We start from the raw sequence: 27,976 nt of genomic DNA on the forward strand, positions 1-27,976 counted from the left end.
TCTATACAAAAGGAAATGTCGAAATTTACGAAATGTCTCTACTAAAAATTTTGTTTAATCCACTTTGTATCCCTCTCGAAATCCTACAACTTTTATGTGAAATATATTTTTTAAAATCAAAAACAAAAGAATTTTAGAGAGGGTGATCAATTAAATTGGAATATTCTGCATAGTCCTTTTATTTCTACATTATTTTTGCAATTGTCACTTAAATCGACGTCAACATTATCCGCTTCTCGTATAAATGACTCGTCAGGCGCTGAAGAGTGCGTGTTTCCGCATTTCTTTATCGGAATCCGCCGCTGTCGACGCAATTTAAAGAAAAAAATGAAGTGGACACGCGAATGCCGCCGTTTATGATATTCACGACGAACGAAAGTACAATATGAAACTAAAGGCTCGACAGGGAAACGAGCGAAACAAGATGCACGTAAGAATACTCGTATTCAGCGCGCAGGACTCACTTAACTGTCTTCCTGTCCTTCAAAACCTTCCTTCTCCAGGCACACGCCGGATTTCCATCCCCTCCGGATTTCCACAATGCATTCACTGGAATTTGCCGAGTATTAAAAGAACAAGATATATCTCGGCGCGCAGCCTCTCCTCTCTTTCTTTATTTACCGCGAGCGAGAAACCGCCTTCGCGAGGGAGGAAAGGAGCGCGACCGCAGGATAATACACGGAGGGAGAAAGAGAGAGAAACGTAATCTTGTAACTGCGGCGTGCGCGATGTACTCGGCGCGTTACACGACTCGGGAAATGCGAGGGAAACGACGTTTCCGGTCCCAGAAGAGACGCAGAATATTCTTTCGCGCGCTTCTCTATGCAATTTTTGCATTTTCTTCCGTTAGCCGGCCTGAAAACAAATGACATCGCAATATTCGAGCATTTTTAGCTTGTCCTCTCATCAGCACGGAACAAAAATCCTATTTTCTGTTTTAAGAGAAGCTCCTTATTTCCCGTGTGAATTGTGGTTAAGATAAAACCCACAGCGTAAACGCGTGATGTAATATCCTCTTTGACAATCAGTAATGTATCAAACTTTATAAAATTAATCGTCAAGTGTTATTTGTCAGGCTAATTTAAATTTAGAAACGTATTCCTCTTGAGCTTATTTAGCAATTTTTTTTATTGCTCCTAATTCGCTAAGAACAACATAATTTCGCGGTCGTAAAATAAAACTTAGGATAGGAAGGTTTAAACAGAGTAAAGAGCTTGCTATCATGAAACTTTAGTTAATCTAGCGTCGAGTCGTTGACGTAAGTCATAACATAAAATGTTAATTTTGTAGCGTCGGTTCTAATCTTTACAGCATAATAGTGTGAGTTTCAGGAGACAATAAACAGGAATTTGATAAGGAATGCTGAAGTAAATGCTTACGAGTTATATAAACTAAACTAGTTAGTTATACAACGTGAATAGTGAACAATTGTATGTACATTGTCTTGTTCTATTCTCATTGTTTCCTTTGTCTTAGTATTGCTTTTTTATTATGTAATTATTTTCTGTTTAGTAATATTTTTAACTTTTTATCTGATGATTTTATTCTTTCTCTCTATTTCATAGGGAGAGTTCTGTTCTTATATCTACTTTTAATGCAGGATTCTAATTTAACGGAGTTGGTACACACAGTTCTTCATCCTTCGGAAATAGAAGTGAATTAATAAGTAGATTAAAGGATAAATTTTTGAATCTTGCCGCATCAAAGATTACGCGAAAAGCGCCCGCAGTCTAATTAAACAATGATAAATGAGTTATTCGCGGTTTCCACGAGTTCTCCACCAAATTGCGAAGATTCTCCTCGCAATTTCGTCCCGATAAATCAATTTCCGGAAGACCGACGAGCATCTCGCGTCGCTTTATTTCATTATAGAATTGCTCTCGCGAAAACACGCGCTCGTTGCTCCTATTTTCGAACCCCCACAAACTGCGTGTCAAACCCGCGGAAACTTCCTTTGACGGCGTATTTCGAGTCGATCTCCGGTGAATTTGTACGCACCGTGTGCCATGATGCACATGTCAAAAGCCACGACACGCGCACACACACGAGAAAATTTCAGATTTCCTGGAAATTCTCCCCACAAGGTCGGAAAGATCACTAACTTTTCCATATCCATCTATTTTTTTCTGCAATTGCGCTGACTCCTCTTGATCAGAAATTAAAAAGACGATAATAACGAGAAATCGTTCTCTTCTCTAATATTTTTAAGCCGCGTTTCCCTTCGTCGGTGAAGTTTTCGCCGGGAAAAATTTTGCTTTTACATTTCGGGACCCCTGTAAAATACGCAGACTCGCTCTCTCGACGTTTGATGTGATATTTTTGCGGGAAGAGCAGGGAATAAAGATCTCGGACGGTTCTCTCTTTCTCGCCCGCTCACGTCACAACGGCACGTCTTGAAAGACAAACGCCTTTGAAGTTGCATCGACATCGACAGCAACTCGATTCCGAAAACGTGTTGCCAGCTCGTTCCACTCCTGCGGGATATCCTGGATATTTTTCTAGGATCTGAATACACGTATGCCAACTCGCTCGCTCGTTCGCTCGGCCTCGAGTCCCGCTGAGAGTTTTACGAGATTCCCCGCTTTGTCACACTTTTCGGTTACCAACTTTGCCGTAGGAGAGTCGAGTTGCTATATCGCCCCCTTTGAGGGGACGCGACACCGACTCGATTTCAGGAACGCATTGTCGTGCGGGAAAGTCCTTCTCGGAGTAGACGGTATATTTTTCCATGGAACAAGATCGATCTCTTCCCCTGTACTCGGTATAGCAGCGAGCAACTTCCTCCTCGAGCCTCCCGAGTCCGAGATAGAATAGCGAAGCTCCAACTCGCATTCGGGATATGCGAAGCGAATTGGCGGGATAACGGTATTGACAGTTATGAGGAACGTATTTCACGTATCTAGGACTGTGAAACGTGTGAGGAAACACAGGGAAATTAACTCGCAGCTTTTTCCGCGATTTTTTTTTTAATTAATGAGTGAAGAAATTTAATAATTTTATAATCCTATTGGAAGTTCTCCCGTTAATATCAAACTTCGTAAGCAACGTCGGTAATGTTTAGAAAGTAGCTTACAAGCAAGCTTTATTAAGTGAAGTTAATTTCAAAATGCAAGGTGATTTACATTGTGTGATAGGGGTTCTTAAGATCTTGGTAATTAAGTCTTAAATTAAAATTTGATTAGGATTCTTGATGTTGAGAGAACGGTGTTACGATTTCGTTACCTTCAAGTATATAGATGCACATCGTTGAAACTTAATTCATCAGAACTTCTTAATTTTTAATCGCTCACAACTGAAGGATGATCGATGCGTCCGCGTAGAAGCCAAGGCATTCTTCTCGTTTGGCGTTCGTTTGGCGTCTAGTGTTTGAGATAAAACGCGAGTTTACCACGTATTATGATTTATGATACGATTCATTAGTCTTTGTACCACACTCTTGATTTATTACGAAAACAAGATAAACGTATCCCGCGGCAAAACCAAAAAATTCGCGTCAAAGATAATTCATCGAGCTTGCCGAGGAGACAAATCATTAATTTGTTGTTAAATAATAAGTCTGATATTTCTTGGTATATGTTACGCTATTGTTTAGCTTGTTCTAATGACTAAGAAAAATGATGATATATTTCTCAGAGATTGCATTAAGGTCCTTTTAATGATCCGGTATCGAAAAAATTATTATCTATAATATTCTTTCTTTCTTTTTTTCTACAAAAGTTAAAATAATAATATAATAATAATAGCAATAATAATATAATCTATAAAATAAATTTTCACACAGTTTAAAATATTAATTAAATTATTTAAAAAATATATACATATAATTTTTTCTTGTATTATTTCTACTTTATTACTGATGATTTAATAAGCATAAGCTTGATTCATTTATCGAATAATTTTTGCATAAAAATCTTTTTCATGTTTTCTCGTTGTAGATGTCGTCAATCTACTTTTCGTAGAAAAAGATCGGCTATAAACGATTTCTTTGAAAACGGCAGAAAAGTTTTTCGCAAGACACGAAACGTGATAAGGAATGGCGAATTTTACGGGATCGTAAACGGTCTCCCAGTGTCTTCAACCAGCATTTTTGCCCGCTTTTCGAGCACCTCCATATCTTTCGCTTCCGTGCTTTTCATTGACATGATCATCTTTTCCTCTCAGTATCTCGTTCCATCGTGTTCTTTCCTTGATGTCACCATTCACTTTGCACGCGGTATACGTGCAAATCTCTCAGTATGATCATGCATTCTCTGTCTTGCCGTGATCTTTGATGTTTTTTTTTTCGTTACATCTGAATATAAATCGAAAGTGAAGCATATTTGAAATATTAATAATATTTATCGATGTGTATTTATGAGGAAGGGAAAAACAGAATACGAGAATGTTTCATTTTTTTCGAAATAGCGGAAAAAGATTGTAATACTTATTATTAAATAAACTTGTATATAAATACAATTTTTTCAAATATATCTTTGATTTATATTTGTATATATTATAAAAATTTAAAAAATCTACCATTTTACAATGTATTATAATACTATCTTAATGTATTAAAAATGATATATTACACAATGAGAGAGAAAGATATGCATATTTTATTTTTAAAGTATTTTTTAAACGAAACAAAAGTTGTGGCGTTAATTTCCCGCTGTCACCACACGCGTTTTGTATGCATTCAAAAAATTATTAATCATCTTCATTCGCAATTGCCGTGTGTTGCAATTTCAACAGAGATGTTTTGTGTGTAAAATTTCACATTCAATGTATCTCATTTTTATTGATTTTACAGATCTCGATCACGCATTCGAATAATGATACGCGATGCGCCATTTAATGAACCCTCATTAAAAAACGACCACGTTTCAGTTTGTTTCGTAAGCGGCGTAATGTATGTAAAAATAATTCCAAGTCGGTGCACAATTCGATCCAGAGCGATCGAGCGGAACGGATTAAATTTGCATTTCAAATGAAGTTCGATGCTCCGATATGCAACCCCGCCGCGACGAATTCTTCATTAAAATCTTTGAAAATGATCACGATCGGATTTTTTTACATTGATATATATTTATCTATTTCTACAGGTTTTTAAGACGAATAAGTTTCGAGCGGATTTATTCCTTAAGAAACTTATTATTATCCTATGAATTTTTCATACGTAAAAATCCGGTGTTTATCGAAAATATTAATAATTTTGAAACAATTGAGTGTGGAATGAAGACAAAATAAAATCTTATTTTATTTAATATATAAAGTTTAACACCTTTATTACAAATTATTAAGATATCTAACGATAAAGATTCGAAAATACCGGAATAAGACAGCGTCTGAGAGAATTTTTATTTAGAAAAGATCATTTTCAAATACAGGATCGAAGAATACATCTCCGAGATATGATGCAAAGCTTACTGCGTATAACGTATGAAGTAGCGAGAACGATTTAGCGAACGCGATAAAATTTGTCAGTCGTCGCTGGTCGAGGCCAAGTGATATCGAGTGGGATATCGAGATTTATCGTGCCGCGCGATTTTCCTGAGTTTCGTCCTCGCGGCACCGCCGATAGCGATTTCGATTGAATGCGGAAAGTGAGAAGAAGAGAAAAATAGAGAGAGAGAGAGGGAGAAAGAGAGAGAGAGAGCGAATGATACAGGGGAGAGAGCGAGAGAGCTGGTCGATACGATCGATACCTGCTCCGAGAATCCTGCTCCATTCGACGTTCTCTTCCATCTCGTTCGGTTGGGCGAATCGATTTACGATCGGAGCATTCACCGAAATATTCCGCGATTTGTCGACGAAGGCTCTCCGTAATCCGTAATAGAGAGCCGCTCCTTCGCCGCGCACGAAATAAAATCTTGGCCGGCGCAATAACCGGAAAAAATCGTCGTCATTTGGCCAGGGAAATGTAAAAGAACAAGGCGAATACCTGGTGCTCGGGCATTTAAATTTAACGGACCGCCGCTGTCGGTTTTCAGCTCGATTCGCTTTCATTCGATTAACGTGGATTTAAAAATTCCTCTTGATTGCATTTAATTCACTGCTTAAGAAATATTTTGAAAAAAATATAGAAATTATTAAAGTATTTTTAAAAAACAATATATAATGTACAATATATTAAGTATTTTGTTTCAAGCGTATTAGTGATTGCATTAATTTTTTATTACGATATACGTCTCGGAACCACAGAGTAGAATTTGAGAGGAACAAAAGCAACAAAGGGGCGACGCGCGAGAAGATTTAAGATTCGGGGAGTTCGAGATTCAATTCGCACTGAAAACGGCTGTCCGATAAATCTCGATATCGCTCTCGATATCATCACGGCCCGTGGTCTCTGCTTCAGCCCAGCGACTGCTGGCAAATTTTATTACGTCGTAAACTCGCGCATTTATATTTTCGTAAAAAGAACGGCGAGTTTCGCGGCATCATGTGGACAACCATAAAAGACCGTGACTGATGGTGGTTCAGCGCTAATAATTTTACTACTGAAATTATTTGTTATAAGAAGTACATGTCTTCAATACAAAATGAAAACGTAAACTTTTAAGAAACGAATTATGGATCTATATGATATAATTTATATATATTGTATTATATATAAAATTCTTTATTTTTTGTTGCTGAACAAAATGTTTCACAGATAAATAACTTTGTCAATAATTTAAATAAATTTGTCATAAATACCTTTCTTCACAACATTAATAAATAAAATAAATTACATATGTGTATAATTTAATAAATAAAATATACATATATAAAATAATTTTATTTTAATTTAATTTAATTTAATTTTGAATGAAATAAACTTTCCATAAAATAGCTTTATTTACAGTATTATTTACAGTATTATTTACAGTATTATTTACAGTATTAATATCGTAAATAAAACAATTTATTTCATTTGCAACTAAAGTAAAATTATTTTATCTGTGAAATTTATTATCCACACACACACACACACATCCGTAAAATATGTAAAGAAGAAAAATAAAGAATTTTATAATTTTTATGATATTTAATGCTACAGACGTACTGTTATACATATTTTTCATTTGATTTGCTGAAACTGAAAGAAGCTTTTCGTAATAGCAAAGTTAGAAGTATCGCGGTTTTCACAAGCTGCTAAAATTCAAGATAATTTATCGCTCGTTATTTTTCATCCGACATTTTTCCTCGTGTTTTTTTTTACTTTGCGAGACGTTGCATCGTTGCGTTTGAGACCGCGAAAGTTAAGAAATTCCGACGTATGCGAGGGGGAAAAACGCGAACGACGAAAACGTTCGAAGATGGACGTATCGAGGGAATAGGGGAAACTCGATTTCTTCGAGTTTCCGCGACACATACGCGATGGGGAATCTCAAGTAACTCAGAGAAACAATGTTGCGTTCTTGTTCGAAGAAAAGATCTCGGCGCAGTCGAGCTAGTCAGCCTCGTCAATCGATTCTCTATTATACGCATCCTTTGTTCCCTGTATACGATCCACCTGGTGCTTTCGATCGCCGACGAAATGTATCAAAATAGTCTTGTTCTCTCACTCGGATACTCATGAATATAAATTTTGCGCAAAAGAGCGTTCTCTCCCTTTCTCTCCTTTTCTCGATCATCTCGATGTCATGTCGAAATAATTCGCCAAGTTGCACCGTAAATGTGAGGACTCACGTGTTTCGAAAAAGAACAGCGTGATTAAGTTGAAAGTATTATAATTTATTCACCCAAAAGATATAAAATACAAATTGAGGAAGAGGAAGAAAATTTCACGGAAGATTTATTTTAATGTAATTCTTGTGAATATAACGTAGGAAAACAAGATTTACGTTAATGTTTCTCGTGGCATTTCCCTAACATGGCCAGATTAGTGTCGTCGAGTGTTTCCACGTCACTTTCTTATTTTAACAGGAACATTACCGTTCTCCTTCGTCGTAAGAACGCAATTTTCGTGTCCTTCGAATGTAATTTTCATGTTCCCCGATCGATTCTTTATCGCCGCATTCGCCGCCTTAATCCGTTTCGGAGATGAAAGACCTGTATAAATTACGAAACGTGCCACGAATATTCGATCTTCGGCGATCCAAGTCCTCTTTTCTCGATCATCCCCTTCTTATCGCCCCCTCTCTTGATCGTCCCGTCACGATCCACTATATCTTTCACGGGCCGCCATAAAAATTGTATTAAAAGCGCGCGAACCACTATCTATGGGAGCGTCGAGAAGGGAAGCGGGGGGGAAATTGCGCTGGATAGCGGTGTCGGATCTGAAATATAGAAACAGCGCGGTTTGTTTTACGGTTTGCGTCTTTCACGAAAATATCGGAGGTTTTACGAACGTCCTCGGATCGGGAAGAGAATGTGATCCACAAATACGACGATCTCGATCGTCGAAGTCGTGTTATTCAATTCTTTCCTTTACCTCCATGTCTCTTCAGTCACGACATGGATGACGTTTGACAGACGGTCTTCAAGCTGGAGCGAAATAGGAGACGCGATCTATCATGCACGTGCAACTAGTGCACGATAACCTTACAGCTGTAAATCTTTTCTATTCAATTCGATTCAAATTTGACATAATTGTTATAGTAATAGAATATGTAGAATATCCACAATACTCGGGAATGTAATCTCATATATTTTTATAGATTGAATACAAATATCTTTTTAATGAGAGACTTGATTTCCCAGCAATAATTATTCTACTTAATTTTAAGACTCATTTTAATTAATGAGATTTTCTGCGTCAACTATTAAAATAAAATGTAGCTTTTAGAAAATAATGATTAAATAAAAATCGTATATAATAATTTAACGTAATAAATAAAATTATTTTTTAATTAATATATATTAAATAAAAAATAATTGTTTGGAGATATTTATAAGACTATCTTGAAAAGGAAAAAGAATTTTACTTCAATCGTGAGCCTCCAAAAATCTCGACATAAAGATACGAAACATATGACATACACAAAGATTTATTTTATATATAAGTCATTCTTTTATGATTACACGTTTACGAGTATTTTGCTTGAAACTGTTGTCCTTCCGTGACCTGGACGTGGCTCAATGATACCGTCGTCAATCAATTAATCAAGATAGAGACAAGTTAGTATACTACAACCTTCACATTGATCGAGTGTGCTCCTCAATCGTGAGCTCTAAACTGGCGAGGAACATAAAGGTATGAAACATACAAATACAAAGATTTATCTTATACATAAATCATTTATGATTGTACGTTTGCGATTACACGTTTTTGAGTTTCTTTATAATTTTATTACCGGTCTTCTTACAATAGTAAAAACTGGTTTTCTTCATCGACTGATGAAAAGAAAATTTATTCTAAGCACAAAAATTCTACGAAGCATTGACGGCTCGATTCGGACGAAAAAAAAAAATCGCATGTGCGACAAAACGAAACTCTCGATAAAAGAATTTGACAGGCATTATCGAACGGGAGATTACATCCGGCGTTTGAGTAAAAGTCACGGAGTGTCTTGTCAGCATTTCGGAGAGCGGATTTTACCGAGTAATTACCGGAGGAAAATACGAGGATAGTTCGAAGGCGGACTACCCGGAGCTATCTCGAAATCGTTCGTGCGGAATAAAAACCGCAATTCGCATCCGGAAAACTTTTTCCGGCACGCTCGTCGCAAAGTGCTAGAGAGTCGGCGACCGCGGATGGGAGGTTAAAGGTTGATCGAGATGGAAAACGACGGTGGCAGAAGCGCAGTCTCGCGTTATCTCGCTGACTTTTCGGTGCATTTCCGTTTACTCGTCCGTTTTATTTGCGATTACGTGTCATCGATTGCTAGTTACGACCCGACGATCGTGAAAGTTTGCGTCGGTTCCATCGCAGAGCATCGTGTGAAGGTATACTCACGATCGTAAGCATTACTTTGAAAACTGTAAATGTGATGAATATCATATTTAACGTTATCATATTTAACGTGATATTGGGATGTGAATATTTATTAGCTTTAATATGTGGAAATTGTCTTCAAATAGCTATTGATGTAAATGAAATGACTTTATGCTTCTTCGCTCGTCGGATTTTTTTCTCAATAAACCGCGAAATCAATGATTCCATTCGCTTTAAAGGACTTAATATCTCTTTGATATCTCGCTATCGAGCGAATTCGTAAAAGATCGGCATATGTAAAGCAAGATTTACTTTTTGCTAATTAAGACCTTTAATCGATGCATTTTGTATAATTCTGATTAGCTTCTTTTCATCTTGTTTTCTTCTCTTTCATCTCATTCAATTAACTCGACAACATGTAATTTTTTTCTTTAAAATTTGGCGAGATATAAAATCCTTGAATAACAAATGCGATAAAATGTGATAAAAATGATGTAATATATTTTTACATTTTAAAACATAATATATACAATATTTAGAGAGTATTGCAGTAGATGTATTACACATTTTTCATATGTATAAATGAAAAGATAAAAAGCTCCTAAAAATGTATTGTCATCATTTTAAAAAAAATATTAATATACAAATCTTGTTTACATATAATCATATGTATAAATTATACATAAATTATTTTATAACAGATAGATTTATGAGTTATTATTTTTTGGAAAAATATGGTTTAGATTAATTTTCTTAGACATTTGATCGCGATATATTGTTAAGAACAATCGAGTCTTCTATCTGTGATTATAAAATTTCATACAAAAAGATCTTGAAATTCTCATTTGACAATCAATCTGCTTATTTGATAAATGCATTACAGCGCTCAAATATTAACATATACATGTAAAATTTCTCTTTCTCAAATATATAACACATGTAGCACATAATTTTACTGTAGTAAAAAAGAATTATATAAAATGTAATATGTTTGAGATATCTTGCGATAGCAAATCCTCGTGTGAAGATATATAACTTGAAATCAGTTCACGCAAAGCAATGATAACTTGGAGGCAATTCAATGCGCATTGCAGTAGCACGTATTCTACTGTAATAAACTCAAACTCCAAACTCAAGTTTGAGCGACAATATAATTACGATACAGCGCTTTAGATCAGCAGTAGATTTCACGCGAGTAATTCGCGGGTGAAATTAACGATGTAAAATTATACGAATAATTAAAATGATGACTTTCGCATTTATATAGAAAGCATCGGATGTCTCTTTATAATTAAAATGCGAGAAGATTTTTACATGTTTTAAATGTAGAATTTTTAATTTCATTTCCTCGCCCTCTTCGTTGCCTTAAACACCGTTCGGTGAAAAGTCTTGTCACGTATAGTTACGGTGTATCGCCGACAGTTTCCATTACGCCCGAGTCTTTAATCGTTGCATCGTGAGAGATGAGAAGCAAGAGGAAATACCGGAGGACCCCTGCCTCGAAAGTTCGTTCGGGTCGAGGAGGATTTACGATACCGGGATAGAAGGCAAGGCAGCGACCTTCTCGAGATGAGAGAGATGGAGCGGCTCGGATAAGTAGCCACTTTCGGAAATAAACAGGGGCGCGTGCGAATCGACGAGAACAAACGACGAGGGAAAGCCGACTCTTTATTATTACGTCATCGTTGCTTGATAAACGTTCAATGTGTATTTTTTCGGGGATAAAAAGCAGATGAGTCATGCGAGATTGATAGAACGACATAAAGAGGTAAGAAAAACGTATATTAAATCCACCCACATGTCCGCGTTTTAGCCAATTTTTTTTTATTCCGAGCGTTTCGCGAGAATGTTTTAATAATATTTATAAATACGATGAAGAGAGAAATGTGAAAAGGAGAGAGAGATCGGGCGAGCTTTTATTAAACAGGGATCTCTCGCAGGGCAAATCCTGCGGGACTACGTCGGTTCGTTCAACAATATCCCGCGCGTTGTCGGCTTGTGCGTTTCGGAGTCGCATCAATTCGCGACGAGAGCGTGCTTTAATTCTACCGCCGCTGAACTATGACGGCGTGCGCTTTATGAAATGCTTCCGTGATGAAAATATCAAGCTGTTGCGTGCAGCTCTTCGTGTCTGTTAATAAATAATGAAAACGGTTATGGGATGTTCTATCATCGCGAAAAATACCGCTTCTCTTTCCTTTCGCGACGCTTTCCACGCTTTTCAACAAACGAATGCGTTTCGGTACACATGCAATTTTTTAATCCATCTACTTGCGTCAGATCGTCGCGGAGATAAAACGCTCGATATGAATTTCGCAAAATGTGCTTCTCCATTTATGCTCCGCTCTAGCTGTGTTTAAAATTCTTCCACGCAGTTATCGAGAACGTACAATGATTCTTTTATTTCTCTCGTTAATGCAGAAACACAAGCTGAAGCGAACTTATTACTCAAGCTTAGCGTATGCAAAGCCCGCACTGAGAAAAATCGTTTGATTGTACCAACAAGATATGATTGAAGGTATTTTGGTTAAATCAAACAAGAATTTCTAGTTATCATAATAAGACTCGATTTTTTATAACTAGAACATTTAAAAGATTTTACTATAAGGATTTGGTTAGTATTTCTTGGTTGGATCTACAAAATTTCTTGTTACATTAATTTCTTTGTAAACTTAAGCCATTCTTAACTTAATTCATATATTCAACATTTGTCATAAAATACTATATAAAATATTATATAAAACAATATATAAAATAATATATAAAATAGTATATAAAGAACTATTATTAATATTAAATCCAGAATATATTTTTTTTTCTTACGAGCAGTAGTGCCAGAAAGAGAACGCTAGCTTTCTGATTGTGTGTGTTTGAGCTGCATCCTCTTCTTGCATCACTGTTTATCAGTTTAATTTCTAACAAACTGAATTTAAAATAATTTATTCAATAATCTGGATTGAATTTATCCAATAATCTTGTTGGAATTCAGAATATTAAACAGACTTTTGAGATTAGATGGGTAAATTTAACAGGAAGAAATTAATCAGATTCATCTGATGATTCCTACAAGAATTTTGGTTCGTCCATTTTCCAACAGACATACTGGTTGAATCTACCAGAATTCTAATTAATGCAACCAGATTTTTTTCTCAGTGCGGTGCCTTGAAATAAATTTCTCTTCGCGTCCCAAAAATATCGGCTCGCAAATATCACGATTTCTGGCATATTCGTTGGTGTCACGAGAGAAATACCCCCATTTTCGACAGCTTTCAACGAGCCATGAAATTTCCACGACGAAGTCGGTGGCGCGGAGGAGCTCGCACAAAGGGGTACGTGTGCGGGTTGAAAAGTACGAAGAGGGAGGGGAAAGGGCGTTGCCATCATTTCGAGAATGGTGCGCCCGCATGAAAATAGCATCGGTGGCGTCGTAGGAATTTTCCTAAATTTTTAACGGTAATCGTTACGTGGCCTTAGTCCGATACCCAGGTCACGCAGCCCGTCAGTCTTATGGAGGCGCGAACCGTTACCACCATATAGTCGTAAATGGGAACAAGAGGGAGAGAGGGAGGCACCCTGCATGTGTGCACGAGAATAAGAGGGCGGGTGGCACCCCCGCGGACCATAATTTAAAGGGTGCACACGTAACATTCGCGTGAACCAATACACGCGTACAAGAGAATGCAACCCGCCGCAGGAATTCAATAAGTTGGAATTGCCGGAATATTTTTCGCGCGCTCTTTACGATTGTTTTGTACCTTTAAGGTCCGTTGCGCGTTATTTCGTCTCTCTTTCCCTCGTCTTGACGTCAATGACGTCTGTAGATTTTACGGCGGAGAGACGCGAGTGAGATTTTTATTCGAAGGATCCATCCATTTTATTATACACGATTTCAATGGAAATATATTTTGCGTCTGCTGAAATATAATAGAGAAAAAAGGAACAATAATTCTCGAAATAAAATATATAAATCGACGCGGTTTTGTGTGCAATTTCCAATTTTAAACGAGCTTTTCTCAGAATAATATCGGGTTAGGCAATGCAGATATTTTTATAGATACTTTTGCTGCATTATCCGAAATCGTTCGCCACAAATAGGCGAATATCGTCGGTTATAAGAGGACTTTGCGAGTTATGACGTGATCAAGATTGAGCGAAATTTACGAGTATTTTTTCAGCGATGTGTGGTGACGTCACTATCGATATCCCATCTGCTTTTTTACTTCGCTATTTTGCTTTGGGATCCAAATAAATTCGTTCACGATGTATAAATAGTTTTCCGCTTATCAAATGTAGCGTGAAACACTTTATTCGTATCATAAATATCTATGCAGATAACAAAAGTGTCTCGCGTCGATCGTCAGCGGGTTATTTCAAGTTATCTTGCATCCGTCGTGTCGTAAATAATTTTTTGATACTTTCTCGTCGAGATACGACATTGAAATAACGTCCAAGTTATATGCGTAACATGGGATGAGAAGGGTTCATTTCTTTCTCCAAGAGGTCACGATTATTTCAAATGAGAAAAATCAACCTTCTTTCTTTTCGATTTATATTCCACATAAAAATGATATATTTAAGGATTATGTATTTTCGCCTTCGAGATAAAAATATGAAATATTAAACTTTATGGTGAAAAATTGCATTTTACTTTTTACATAATTTTATTTTTTATATAAAAATTTATAAATTTATATAATAATCTCAAGACAAGCGCAAATATAGAGAGCATAATGAAGCTTTTAAAAGCGATAGTAAAGAGTACTGCGTTAAGCGTAAATCTCGTCGTTGCAACTGTCAAAGATCTGAATAGAATTAGCAGCGCGTGTGCGAAAAATGGATGCTAACGGGGCTTTGTAGTCTTTGTTAAAACGATGAAAGTTTTTTTTAAAGATATTATGCGCAAGAGAAATTCCTCGCTGATGGTGTACGATACTTGATGCCGGAAAATGTGTCAGGCTGCCGCGTCGTTCGCAATATTTAATCGATGCACGTCGAAGTGGCATAAAAAAAGGGCAGACACGGCGAAACGGGATATCGTAACGTCGAGCGATAAAACTATCGCTCTTAAAATACGATGCGGCCATATCGCAATATTCGTAATACCTAAAATATGGCGGGGTATTACCTCCCTCTGGCAATAATTTTCCCGGGATAATACCGTTAGTAATGCACTAATACACGCGCGATGTTACATTACTTTTTCGCCGTAACCTCTATCGTGCCACATGCTACGTTGTGCATTTCTATCGCATTCAGAAGCAACAAATCATACTTTGCGAATTTGTCCCGGATTTGTGCCGGGTGCCGATGAAAATGATCGATCGATCGCAAATTTTTGTCCCCCCAAATTTTTTCCGAAACACATTTTGCTACATTTTCAATTGTTGATTTTCTTCAAGATTAAATATTTATTTAATTATCTTCGAAATTAGAACGAAGCTTTTAATAATTAGTTGACAAAAAAAGCTATTTACAGTATTTTGAATCTTATATTTGCCAAAATTTTGCATATCGAGGCTACTGTTATTTTTCTTAATTCAATACCTAATATTATATCTGTATTAATAGCCTTGAAATAATCTTTACAATTTATATGAAACACGTTACGGTGTTTTAATAACACGTAGAAAATTATTTCTTCAGAGGAAAATTATTTGAAGCGCTAAAACATTGTGCAAGACGTATCGCAAGTTCGAGGCTCCGGTTTTCGTGAGAAAAATGACGTTCCTTGACTGGAATTGAATCGTGGCCCTGGACAAGCCATCAAACTAGAAGAAGAAAAAGGAAGAGCGTGATACGTCCTGGCTAAGTTATAATAATTGTCGTGGACGGTCACGGAGTGCGTTGACTAGTCTGGTAGATAGTTGCCTTTGAATCTATAGCGAATGTGCCCATAAAGAGGTAACAGGGAGAAAGGATGCACGCTCGAGCACGTCTTGCGTCGATAGCGTCGGAGAATATCCCGCAAATGGTGCATCCGGCTTACGTGAGAAAGAGATAGATGCATCTCGACACACACACACACACATACGCACATACGCATATCGTCTTATACACACGTAGCTGGATATGCATGAACGCGTTAGTATCATATACAGGTATCTGGGATCAAACACGTCTTTTACCTAGATTCTGCACGCATAAGCCGGAGAAAGTCGCCCCTTTATAAGGGTTCATCAAGAGTTCACGAGGGTTCATGCCAAGGATAAAATACGGATATACGAACGTCCCTAATCGCGCTATCTCAACTATTAGATTTTAATAAAGTAAATTGATTTATATCGACGCGCTATTTTGCTTCTAGTTTACCTGAAATATAATAACCAGTTTACTCTTGAGATATAATCAACCCATTGAAAAATACAGGGTAAAACACACTATAAATTGTGTCAGAATAATTCAATTTTCGTATTAGCTATACATGAAGAATAACTCGACAAATTTAACAAAGTAAAAAAATCTCGATAAGTCTATATATCTCGTTAAATTTGTTTAAACGTGAAGAAAAAATCTCGTGTAAATATGCTTTTTCAGCTGAAAGCATATTAGAAAGTTAATGGCGTTTAAATTTCTATCATTTCTTATTAAACGCTCAAGACCCGGGCAATTTTTCTTCGTTTGCAGAATTTACATGCCAAGCAAAATATAGTTGACAAGAGATAGTGTATAAATTATAGTTCCATATTATGCATCCGATGTTTGCGCGCAACATACGCGACATGGTTAAACTTGGTGCCGTCGTCAGGACGACGAAATAAGGAGCAAAACAGAATGTAAGCACTCTGAGGAGCCATACAAACAAGGTACCTGTCGAACGTGACGAGACTCGACATCACGAAATTCCCTTCCGTAGTTTTATAACCTATGTATCCTCACATGTACGTTCTCCACACGACGTTTCGTATATTCATGTAAACAATACTTTGACGCACCATTTATTTATGTGCTGTTACTTATATATATATACAGGGTGTCTCAGACTTAACGAATCAGCCGTTAATAGCAGATTTCTGAGATTATTTGGAGACGAAAATTCTAATAGCAAAATGTTGAGGAAGACTTCATAAAGATGTTTAAACTACTGACTACTGTCGCATCGAAGATACAATCGTGTTTATTGCAAAATCCTATTTTTTATTTTACATTGATCTCACTATCGATATCGATATTATCGCGCTGTGCGCGGGCTCTAATGCGCTATTTCGCTGAACACAGGAGAACGTCACGCGCCGATTGGTAATATTTAATCTTTTGTAGCGCCGAAGCTACATCTTCCTCAACATTTTGGTATTAAGATTTTTGTTTCCAAATGATCTCAGGAATCTACCATTAACGACTGATTCGTTAAGTCTGGGACACTCTGTGTACTAATTTTTGCAATGTACATAGTTAAAAAATAAGTCAGAGAAATAACAAGATAATGATTTATTTTTACAGTAGAGATAATAATAATTTTTACTGTCTGGAGATAACGAAATAACAGAACATTCACAGTTACTTGAATCCCGAAGTGCATCGGACGGTAATAACTCACCGAAGGCGTGTAAAAAAGCGACGTGCAATCCGTTCCGTTCGATTCGCGAAGAAGAATACCTCCCTAATCGAGAGACTCGAAACGGTCACGTGCGGTTATCGCGGCTGCAGGCTGAAATCCCTCGACGAACGAGAGTACGGCGACGAGAGGGTCGAACGCGTGACACACGATGGAAGTCCATAAATCTAATCGACGTCCACGGAAGCACGAACGCGCGAGAGTAGAAGGGCAAAAAGAGCGAGAGGGAGAGATAGAAAAGGGAGGGAGGGAAAGAAAGAGAGAGAGAGAGAAAGAGAGAGTGACGGAAGGCGGGGTGTGGTTCGTTAAACGAGCTTAACGTGTGCCACCCCGTGGTAAGGCATTACTCTCGACTAACGGGCCGTGTTGCAAACCCTATTAGCAATATATTTTCCTCGCTCCGTCGGACCTCCTGGCCCGCCATTGTGTTGCTGGCCAAACGGTTTACACGTTGTCGTTGGAAGGGCGTCCAGCGAGAGGATTTTCGGTCCGGAAACGCGCGCATCGATCCCCATCTCATTCTTGGACGCTCTCGACACTCGTAGACTTGAGCGGCTTGATTTGTGCGAGTAAATTCTTCTCGATTTTCTGACGGACCTCTCGAGCCCTTTTAGCGGCCTGTTGATTTGCCAGATGATCCTAGCCGCTCTTGGGACTCCATTTTTTCCAAAAGGCATCGAATAATGCGAATTTGTTGGAAAAAGCCGGAAGTCCCTCTTATCGTTCCGCGAGTGATTGTTTAAAATTTGATATGATTTTAAATTTTTAACGCGGGAAGAGAATTCACTTTGTTCGCATACGATGCTGCAAAAGCTCGTAGCTTACTAACTGCACCGCGGAATTGATATCGATACTTTTTCAGTTCGCCCCGGAAAAATGGTGCCCCGGAAAATCACGGTAAACACTCGCGGAAACGCTCAACCGCATTCGCAGTCGGCCATAAAAAGGAAGAGAAAGAAAGAGGGAAGGAGGGAAGGAAGAGGAGGAGAGGCGATTCCGGGCAAGAAACCAACAAGCGCCGACTTTTCAAGTGCACCGTTTCGTATCTCCCATTTATAACCGACAAAGACAACCGGCGTATCCCCGGTGGCTCTCCGCGTACAGCGAAATTTCAGTAAAAGTTTCGCGCGAGGTGCTTCCGAGGTCTCCGCATATGTTACCGCTGTTTCTCTTTTCCTTTTGCCCTGCTCTAACCCGCGAGATTCCGGAAACGTCGAATGGGATTCGCGAGCGGCTTATTTTCCACCTACGTGAGCCACACGAGACGATTCTCTTTCTCCCGAGAAAGACACGTAAATCCCGCAAATCATATCCGCGGGCCACGAGAGGAGGAGAAGGAGCGAAGAGGGAGGTAAAAAAGCGGGAAGAGGAGCGAGAGATCGCCCCGGGGTTGCCTTTGTACCAGGCGCTTTGTACGACTTTGGGCGGGTTTTAGCGGGGTTTCGATGACGAGCTCGACGACGTGTAACGGACCGAATACTGAAACAGCCATGCCTCGCGTAGACGATAATAAATATGTAAAATTCGGTCGGAGGGAGAATGAGTCTCTCGCGTGCGGGAAGATTAATGAACGGTTATAGGAAGAGAGAAGGGGGTTATCGCGTCGAAGTGAGGAAAAATTCTATACAGCACATCCACCGCGTTATAAATAGCGTTCGATTTTGATAGGATCACCCTTTTTAGATATCGATTCCTCGGTCGATTATGTCGGTAATACGTGTATTAGAATAATAACACGGTAATATCTCATATACACTACTAACGATCATGAATATTCATCAGACCCGTGGTACCCGTGTGACAGCGATTTATTTCGTAATTAATCGCAGGAGATTAACGTGAAGTTATTGCTAATTGGCATTGATACACGGGTTATATATATATATATATATATATATATATATATATATATATATATATAGATATAGTTATATATATATATTGCTAAAATATCTGTACTTGAGAAATATGACGCCACATTGATTATTAGAAAAGATACAGATCTGTAAATAATTTTTGCATTATAGCAACTAATTGTCAAAATAAGTTAATAGTGATACTGAAAAAAATTTCTATATGTCCCTTATTTTATATTTTATTTTTATATATGTATATTTATATTTTAATTTATATATTTTTTTATTTATATATTTCTATTTTTTATATTTATGTTTATATTTTATGTTTTATTTTACAATTTTAGTCTCTTTGTAAAATTACAAAAGCTATTTTTCCTCGTTGAAATTATTGGATTAATAAAAATGTCGCAAAATCTCTTGAAACTTAATACAATAGTGATATGAGGAAAAAATCTATATTCTTTATATTTTTAAATTTATAAAATTACAAAAATCATCTTTTCTTGTCACACAAAACCATTAATTATTAAAAATCTCTATAAAATTTCTTATAAGAATAAATTAATACAGCAGTGATATGGAGCAATAATATGGAGAAAGAAATTTTAGTTTTTTATATTTTTATATTTCTTAAGTTCGTAAAATTACAAAAATCGTCTTTTCTCGTCAAAACTATCAATTATTAAAAGTCTCTGTAAAATCTCTTGCAAGAATAAATTAATACATTTTTTTTTAATATTGAAAAAAAATCTCTTTGCATTTTTATTCTTAAATTTATTCTTAAATTTCTTAAAATTACAAACGTATCTTTTATCATTATGAATTATTAAAAATGTATTACTAATTTAAAATACCTGCAAGAGGCAAACAAAGCATGATGAGGGTAGTCGCAAACATGGCGATAGCATTTTCGTAAATTTTCCGCAGGAATGGTCGGTGAAAGTAGTAAAGACGCGATTCATATCAGACGCGCGCGATCCTCGTTGATGCGACGTCGGACACACCTTTAGAGTTCTTTTCGCGAGCGAGTCGATTGTCAACGTAACAATGGTCGACAATGAGAGACGGGGAAAAAAATCGCGTATCTCTCTCGGATAAACGTTGCTATAAAAGCCCGGCGAATGGGCCGGGTATTAGCGCCACTAAAGCGTCGTCTTGTGCCGCTCTCGCGTAATCTCCGTCGAGATTACGACGTTCATCTGTAGAATCCCGTGGGAATGGAGGCACTTCTTTCCACTGAAGAAGTTGCCGCTCTTCAGCATATCGATTCGAGCCGACGAGCGATCGTATCGCACGCCAGGGATAGCAATTACTCGGACGGTTATTGAATTCTTTCCGTGTCGCTAAGTTAATCGTTATGAGGCGATATCTTTTTGCACGCGACGAGGGGCACGTAACGAATCGAATTAGTTTTAATTGTTCTTACGTTCTATGGTAGAATAATAATATTAAAAAAATCTGCAAAAAATGTATATTTTAATTAATTGGGCGCGAGAGGATGGGCAAAGAGAAGGAACTTTTTAAGATTTAAATTACAATCTATGAAAGGTATGCATTATTATTTATTATTATCGTTATAAATAAAATTACAATTTATGAAAGGTATGCATTATTATTTATTATTATCGTTAAAAATAACATGCGAATAACATGTAAATTTATTCTTAACGAGTAACTATAGGATGTATTAATACCGTTGTTTGCGAGTAGAATTCTTATATACGTTACATTTTTCCACGTATTTTGCCGTATCTCGTGCCACAGCCCCGAACACAGGGTCGACAATACTGAGCTCTGTTTGCCTTCATAGAACACGTACCGAAAATATCGCACATACTTGGGATACAGGCGCCCGGATCGTCGACGATATGAACAAACAAGTCACGGTGCCGGCGACACGACGGCACCGTAAACTTCGCTCGAGGCGAAACAGCGATTCTGAACGACATCTACATAAGGATTCCCACGGGATCTCCTCGCCCGCACGTCTCTCTGGAGGAACGCGGAGTCGATCCTGATGTGGCTCATAGGGACGCGAGCACAGGTGGCCGCGGATCGGGACAGGCGCGAACGCTTGCACGTGTCGTTGTCGTTGCTGAATAAACCGAGCCGGAATATTTCGTCGCACTTTGAAAGCTTTTATCGGTGTCGCTTCGCCCTCTCGCGATTTCGCGATCTCTTCCCGGGTTTATTTCGGGCGGCTTCTCGCCGAAGGAAGAAGGAAGCACGAACGACTGGAGCGCGTGCATTCAGTATTGTCGCGACAATAGCCGAGGGCAATTTCCATCCGGGCGACATATCGGGGTGAGACTCCCGTCAGCTTGTTTGCGTTTACCTCTTCCTCGGTTGTATCGTGAATGCATCGAGCTGGCGATGAAAAAGAAAGCGTGCCGACGCCAGTCAAGTGGAAGCAGTCGCTGCTTCCTTCTCGCCTTTTTCTTTTCCTCTCTTGTCAGTCTTCCCGTCTATTATAACAGTTTATGGACATGGGGACTTGGATGCGAAAGTGCCTTATTCGCGATTAATCAAGATTTACATCGTGAAATAAATAAAAAATATATTTTAAATATCTAATTGTAATAAATTACATATATAATTTTATTATATGAGCTTCATAGAAGATAAATTAATCAATTTAAGCGTATAATTTTCTAGCTATTAAAATGAATTGATTAATTTGACTTATCTTTCTAAGAGACTTTATATATTAATGAAAGATACATAAATAAATATATTATTAACGATTATAGTCCTCACAAAGTAATTATCTTTTTTATAATTTTCGGGTTATATGATCGTTGAAGGAAAATTTATTTAAAATATGCACACGTCACTTACATATTTTCTGTTTTTCTGTTTACAGTGCCACCGAAAAAGCCGATAATCTATGACGCGAAAAGGCGGGACATGAGTAAACTCCTCGAAGCGTATCCCGAGGGAGCCGACCTGTTCCTAGTCTGCGAGGTGCACGGCGGTAAGTGCTTGCTCCTACATTAACATAACTTTGCATGCACTTTTAACATTCCTCTTAATGAACATCCCGAAAGAAGCACACAATCGCATTGTGTAAAACTTTTTAATATTCAATTCCAATTATACCTTGAATTACAATTCCGGGGGATTAAAACCCTCTTGACTTTAGATTAACGATATAGTCTCCTATTCAGTTTTACTGTGCTCAAGAAGCTTAACGTAAGCTCCGAAGCCAACATAAGTTACGTATAACAATAAAATCCGAGAAGGAGAACAAATCGATCGTTTCCTGCTCTTTAATTATGCGTGAATAATTATACGAAAAAATGTACTGCATCGGTTTCGAGGATGGTTCCCGATCAAAAATGCCTCCATGACTCAAACTCCTGATCGAAAGAAGCTTTCTCTTCGCGGACAAACTATCAGCGTAGGGTAAACGTCATGCGTGCGATGCGAGAAATCCCATCTCACCCAAGAGGCGCGAGACGCATTCACGGGCGCGACGCCAATTCCATTTAGAGCTCTCGACACAACGCACTCGAAAAGGATGCCGCGAGCAGGAACGGGAGATAGATCGCGGGGCTAGGTAAGAACGGAGAGAGCTTAAAAGAGAGTTCGCTCGCTTTTTCTCGTAGGCACCGATACGACGACGACGAGGCTGGGCGTCGTGTCGCCTCGCTCGACGGGCGAATTCATCCTGGACCTACGCCAATTTCCATCCTCCGAAACTACCATCGTTCCAATGCACCCACCAGGAATCGTGCGCTCACTTCCGTCGTCGTCGGAAATAAATTATCGCGGTCGAAACCCTCCCGCGCAACGACTGCCTTTAATCTTTTCAGTATCGAGTTCTTTTATTCGTGAAAGAAAAAAACACGTGATTCTTTTAGACCGCTATGCCTGGATTTTGCAAATTTTTCGGTAATAACTTCATTTAGCACTATTTTTTATTTTCTGAAAATAGCATTGAAACTACTTACTTATTAGACAGCGAAACTGCTTTACTCTAAAGATTTTAAAATGGTAACTTTAGAACGAAAGTATACTGAACTTTACGGAATTAAAAAAAGAAAATTCCGATATTTCTTGGAAATATATCACGTGAAAATTTCGGAGACGCGTTTCTCTTTTCTGTCCTCTTGACAAAAATCTGATAAGATAACGGAGTAAGAACGCTTTTATTTCGTTCTATATTAACGTCTTACGGAAATGGTAAATGTAGGAAGAGATGAGAAGTTTTGTATCCAAGAAAAATCACGAAGAAGAGGACGGAAATGACCTCGCAGTTCGTCACGTTGTTGTGTAATCAACTTCTTGAAAATTCGCCAAATTCGACTCGGAAATTTATAAAAGCATCCAAACTTGCGACAAGGTACTAGGCGTCCTTATTTATCATATTTTTTTTCAAAAGTTCGAACTATTTAACACCAATATTATCTCGATTAATCTCTCTAAAGTCTCTCAAAAATTTCAAGCGAGTTCTTACTGTACAGACTCGCTGAAATCCCGACGAGCCTCGTGTCACGACGATGAAAAGATATCCTTAATAAAAGTACGAAATAGTCGATGGCAGTCGGAGGCGAGAATGAACTTCCTTGGAGGGCTCGAAAGCGGAGAGGGATGAAAATGAAAAGCGCGCGCTGGCAGAAGATTAACGTACAGTTGACTTCGGATTTCGTCGTCGTTTGTGAGTCACAGAGCGCGATGAATCCGTTGGATCCGTGCCAATCTCCGCTAACATTGCCGAGCCACTATTTCCAGTTTAACACGAGCCACCAATCTCCCCTCCTCCCCTCCTCCCCCTGCCCGCCCCCTCCCCCTCTCGAGCGCGATTCCATCGCGGGATTGCGAATTGTTTCGAACTAAGTTTCATTTCCCGAGAATGTTTCGATGCTTTCTACCAGGCAGATTACCGCGGCACATCGCGGACAATGTATATCGATATTATTAAACTTGAACAAATGGGCGGATAAATAATTAGCGGGCTCGGCTCGATGTCGGCGCGCCGGCTGTTGAAACGAAAATATTCATTAGGCTTCTTCAATCAAGGAATTTAGCGATATCATTTCGAATTTACGTATATAAACTGATACCTTATACTTTTATGTATTCTGGTACGTACCTCGATAAAAACTCGGGGGAAAATGAAATCGTGGAGAGTCAATAACATACTCGTTCGTTCCCCTTTGAATACTAATTTCGTAGTTTTCAATCGTGAAAATTCTCTCAAGCTTCTTCAATTCTTTCGATTCAAGGTGGAAATAATTTTCATCTTGAGATTGTTATTATTTAGCGCCGATACCTACGTATTTTAATATTCACAGAATGCGTCGCGCGCGATATTTTTCAAGAATTTCAAGGATCAACGATTGTATCGGTATTTCACATTCCATGCAGCATGCCAATGATTTGAAATTATTGCACGTCCTGGCTCACTCGCGTCTTTCTATCTCGCCCTATTTATTGTTACGCTGCTATTGTTGCGTTTTCATGCGCTTCTTATTTATTATTACGTCCCTATTGTTGCGCCTTGTTGAGGATTCCTGGGAGATTGCGCGCGGTTCATTTAGCTTTCGTTGCGAAACGTTTTTTCGCCATCGAAGCGAACGAGGATTTTCTCGATGCTATCGTATTCAGTTTCGCGAGAAGCAAGATGCTAGTAGAAAATACCTCGATACAACTCCAAAATATTAACAGCGAAAAATGTTACATTGTTGCAAATACAAATCTTTCTTTTCGTTAAATTAAGAAAAAAATATTTACTAATTTTAAAATTTATTAGGATATAGGAGGGATCCTACCTGCGACATAATGATCTCGAGATGTGCGATTTATTTAATTTTTCTGCGACATACTGACTTAATGTAATTTTTATTTGAGACATATTGATATGATCCGGTTTGATTATTGATCGCGTTAACTATAAACATTATATGTATATCTGCTTGAGCGTTTGTTTGATTTTTTTGCGTTGAAGATGGCCAAAAGAAGGGCCGAAACGTCCGCGTTTATTAAATAAACGGTTCAAGAAATATACATCGTGTTCCTTTATTTATTATTACATAATACGTGCGCATAAAAACCTGCGCTGGCTCTCATTGCCTTGATTGTTTTTATTTAATTAAAATTTATTAATTTTGAATATTTATTATCATATGAATGAAAAGATGCGTGCATAAATAGCTTTTGTCCGAACAAAGAATATCGAGTTAGTCGGCACAAATTTCAACGAGACGGTATAATTTCCCAGTCCTCGACCCAGAGCGACGCGTTTTTGCGGCAGCCGCAATTTCACCTTTCGCCGCGTTTCGGCGCCGAGCGGAAACGGGCTCCTCGGGACAGGTGATTTGTCACACGAGAACGAAGCGAGCTCGCTTCACCCGACTTGCTTCGGAAGTTTTTCATGCACGCGTACAGGTAGCTGATGACTTCGGGGCGAAAAGAGCCCCGGTGACGAGACACGAGACGCGAGTAAAGAAAAGGAGGAGCGAAAGCAGTAGAGTAGGATTGCCGCCGCAACTTTAGGCAGAAGGTGCGATGGGAAGAACTTTCGGCGTATTTATATTTCCGCTCCTTTTTGTATCACTTCTCTCTCTCTCTCTCTCGCTTTTTCTCTCCCTCACTTTCTTTCTATTTCTGGTGGGAAAATTCACTCGCTTTGCTCTTCCGATCTCTCCGGAAACAGCTGATTGCACGTATTTCTCATTCGTCGAGAAGAACGTCACTTGTTTACTCGGCTTTGTCGTTCCTTCCTCGCGAACTTGGTCGTGTTTCTTGATTTTTTTTAGCGCGCAAATTGTTCCTTTCTTTTGCCTTTTTTTCATAACATTGTCGTTCAGGAGCATAATTGATTTTTTTTATTATTATTTTCACACCTATAACATGAAATATTTCTAGAAATAATTCTAGTTATTAGAAAAAGTGCAAATTCGAAGTCTATAAACAGATTTATTATTTCGGTACAAAAGAATAATTTTATGTATAGTTATATATCGCTATTGCATACAAACATTACATTAATATCTTATTCATTCATAGCCAAACAAGATATATATGCGTCCACATATATTCCTGACGCATGTGCAAATATTTTCCCGGATAAAAGCTACAGATTGCAACTTTTGTAAGCTTATTTTCCCTCTGGCGTCAATGAGCGCGGTAATTATGCGTGGCTCTTTTGCAAACAACACGAAAATCTCTTTTGTTTCGAACCGGCCAAACCGTAAAAAGCGGATGTGCGTACCATTGACGCACATTTAACATTTGCCTCGTGAAATGTAATATGGCAATTTCGTAGTTGGCTGCTGCGGCTTTAATTTTCATTAAAGGTCAAAGACGGGGAAAAAGTCAAGTGGTGACTCGAACACTGAGAAAAATCGTTTGATGTATCAATCTTTTTTGTACCAACAAGATATATCTGATAAAAGCCATTTTGGTTAAACCAAGCAGAATTTCTAGTTATCACGATAAGACTCGATTTTTTATAACTGAAACGTTTAATAAACTTTGCTACAAGGCTTTGATTAGTATTTTCTAGTTGGATTTATAAAATTTCTTGTTATATTAACTGTACACAGTGATCTGTTTTTTTTTTTAATTTGATATTATCAAGAAAATTTTTTTTTGAAACAAGAAGAAATTAATCATATTCATCTGGCAATTTCTAAAGGAATTTTGATTCGTCCATTTTTCAACAGACATATGATTGATTGAATCTACCAGATTTCTAATTAATGCAGACCAGATTTTTTCTCGGTGAAGGGAAACGTGAATACATATTGGCAGTTTAATTCGAAAGGTTTTGGGGGCGAAATACACGTCGGAAATCGCGTGGGCCGATACAAGAGGAAATAAAACGCGGGCGGAACGCAACGCGGAATACCAAAATTGTCATTATGAAAATATATCGCGCTCGTGAAGTATCCCGCCTGAATAATAACCGTTTCGCGATGCCTCCAATGGTTATTAATTCCCTGTGTTTCGGGGAAACGAATTAACGGCTTTCAACGACGATATCAATAAAGCGGTATTTTGTGGAAGTTCGCTTTTGAAAAAGAATTTCATCGATGCTGATTCTATGATATCATCGTTCATTCCGCGTTTCATTCAAGTCGTTTTACAGGTTAAAACACTAATTATTTTGATGCTAGAATTTATAATGATATAAAATGTAACAAAAAAATATTTGAAGAAATTTGTGAAAAAAATTATTTTCCCAAAATTTTGTTAATATGGTTAAATAAAAGTGTTTTAACCATGAAATTTTTATATAAAACATTTTTCGATATCTCGAATGATTTTCGTGATATATCAAGGGAAGCAAAAGGTCGCTTTATGAAGGATAGTTTTATCCCTCAGTTTTTAGACAGCAACTGAAAATTTCTAAATTCATCATTTATCCTCTCTGTGTGTGTTTCAAATTTCCATCAGAATCAGAATCTCTGGAGTTGCGTGGTTTCCTTGTCAGCTTTAAATTTAACTATCATCATCGTTTTACTCACGGCTCGATTTCTTCGAATTGCAAGTAATCACGGTTTGTTCGCGGCATATGATTTAGCACAGCAGGGTACGAGGCTGGCACGTAGTCGGTTTATTGAACTACGGGAGCAACGTCAGCGAGAAATAAAGACCCTATTAATGCGAAGCCGGGATTAGCGTACCTTGCTCGAATGCAGCTTCCGTGGCTCTTCGTATTTTGCAGCTCGTGGCCGAGCTTTCGGATAACGATTCGTTTTCGCCATCGGATTCATGCTC

The 27,976-nt window shown here is 37.9% G+C and overlaps 1 protein-coding gene across 3 annotated transcripts in view; it reads left to right on the forward strand.

Annotated features, from left to right (window-relative positions):
* The window catches only part of LOC105257340 (nephrin), a 243,633-nt gene that overhangs the window by 107,799 nt on the left and 107,858 nt on the right, over positions 1 to 27,976 (forward strand). For all 3 annotated transcript variants that reach the window (XM_011267899.2, XM_025409989.1, XM_011267898.2), the window contains exon 5: positions 22,113 to 22,223. In XM_011267899.2, coding sequence (XP_011266201.1) covers positions 22,113 to 22,223 — 111 coding nt within the window. The remainder of the gene's footprint in view (positions 1 to 22,112; positions 22,224 to 27,976) is intronic.

The sequence above is a fragment of the Camponotus floridanus genome, unplaced genomic scaffold (assembly GCF_003227725.1).
Source record: "Camponotus floridanus strain SB8 unplaced genomic scaffold, Cflo_v7.5 scaffold3, whole genome shotgun sequence".
Taxonomy (NCBI): domain Eukaryota; kingdom Metazoa; phylum Arthropoda; class Insecta; order Hymenoptera; family Formicidae; genus Camponotus; species Camponotus floridanus.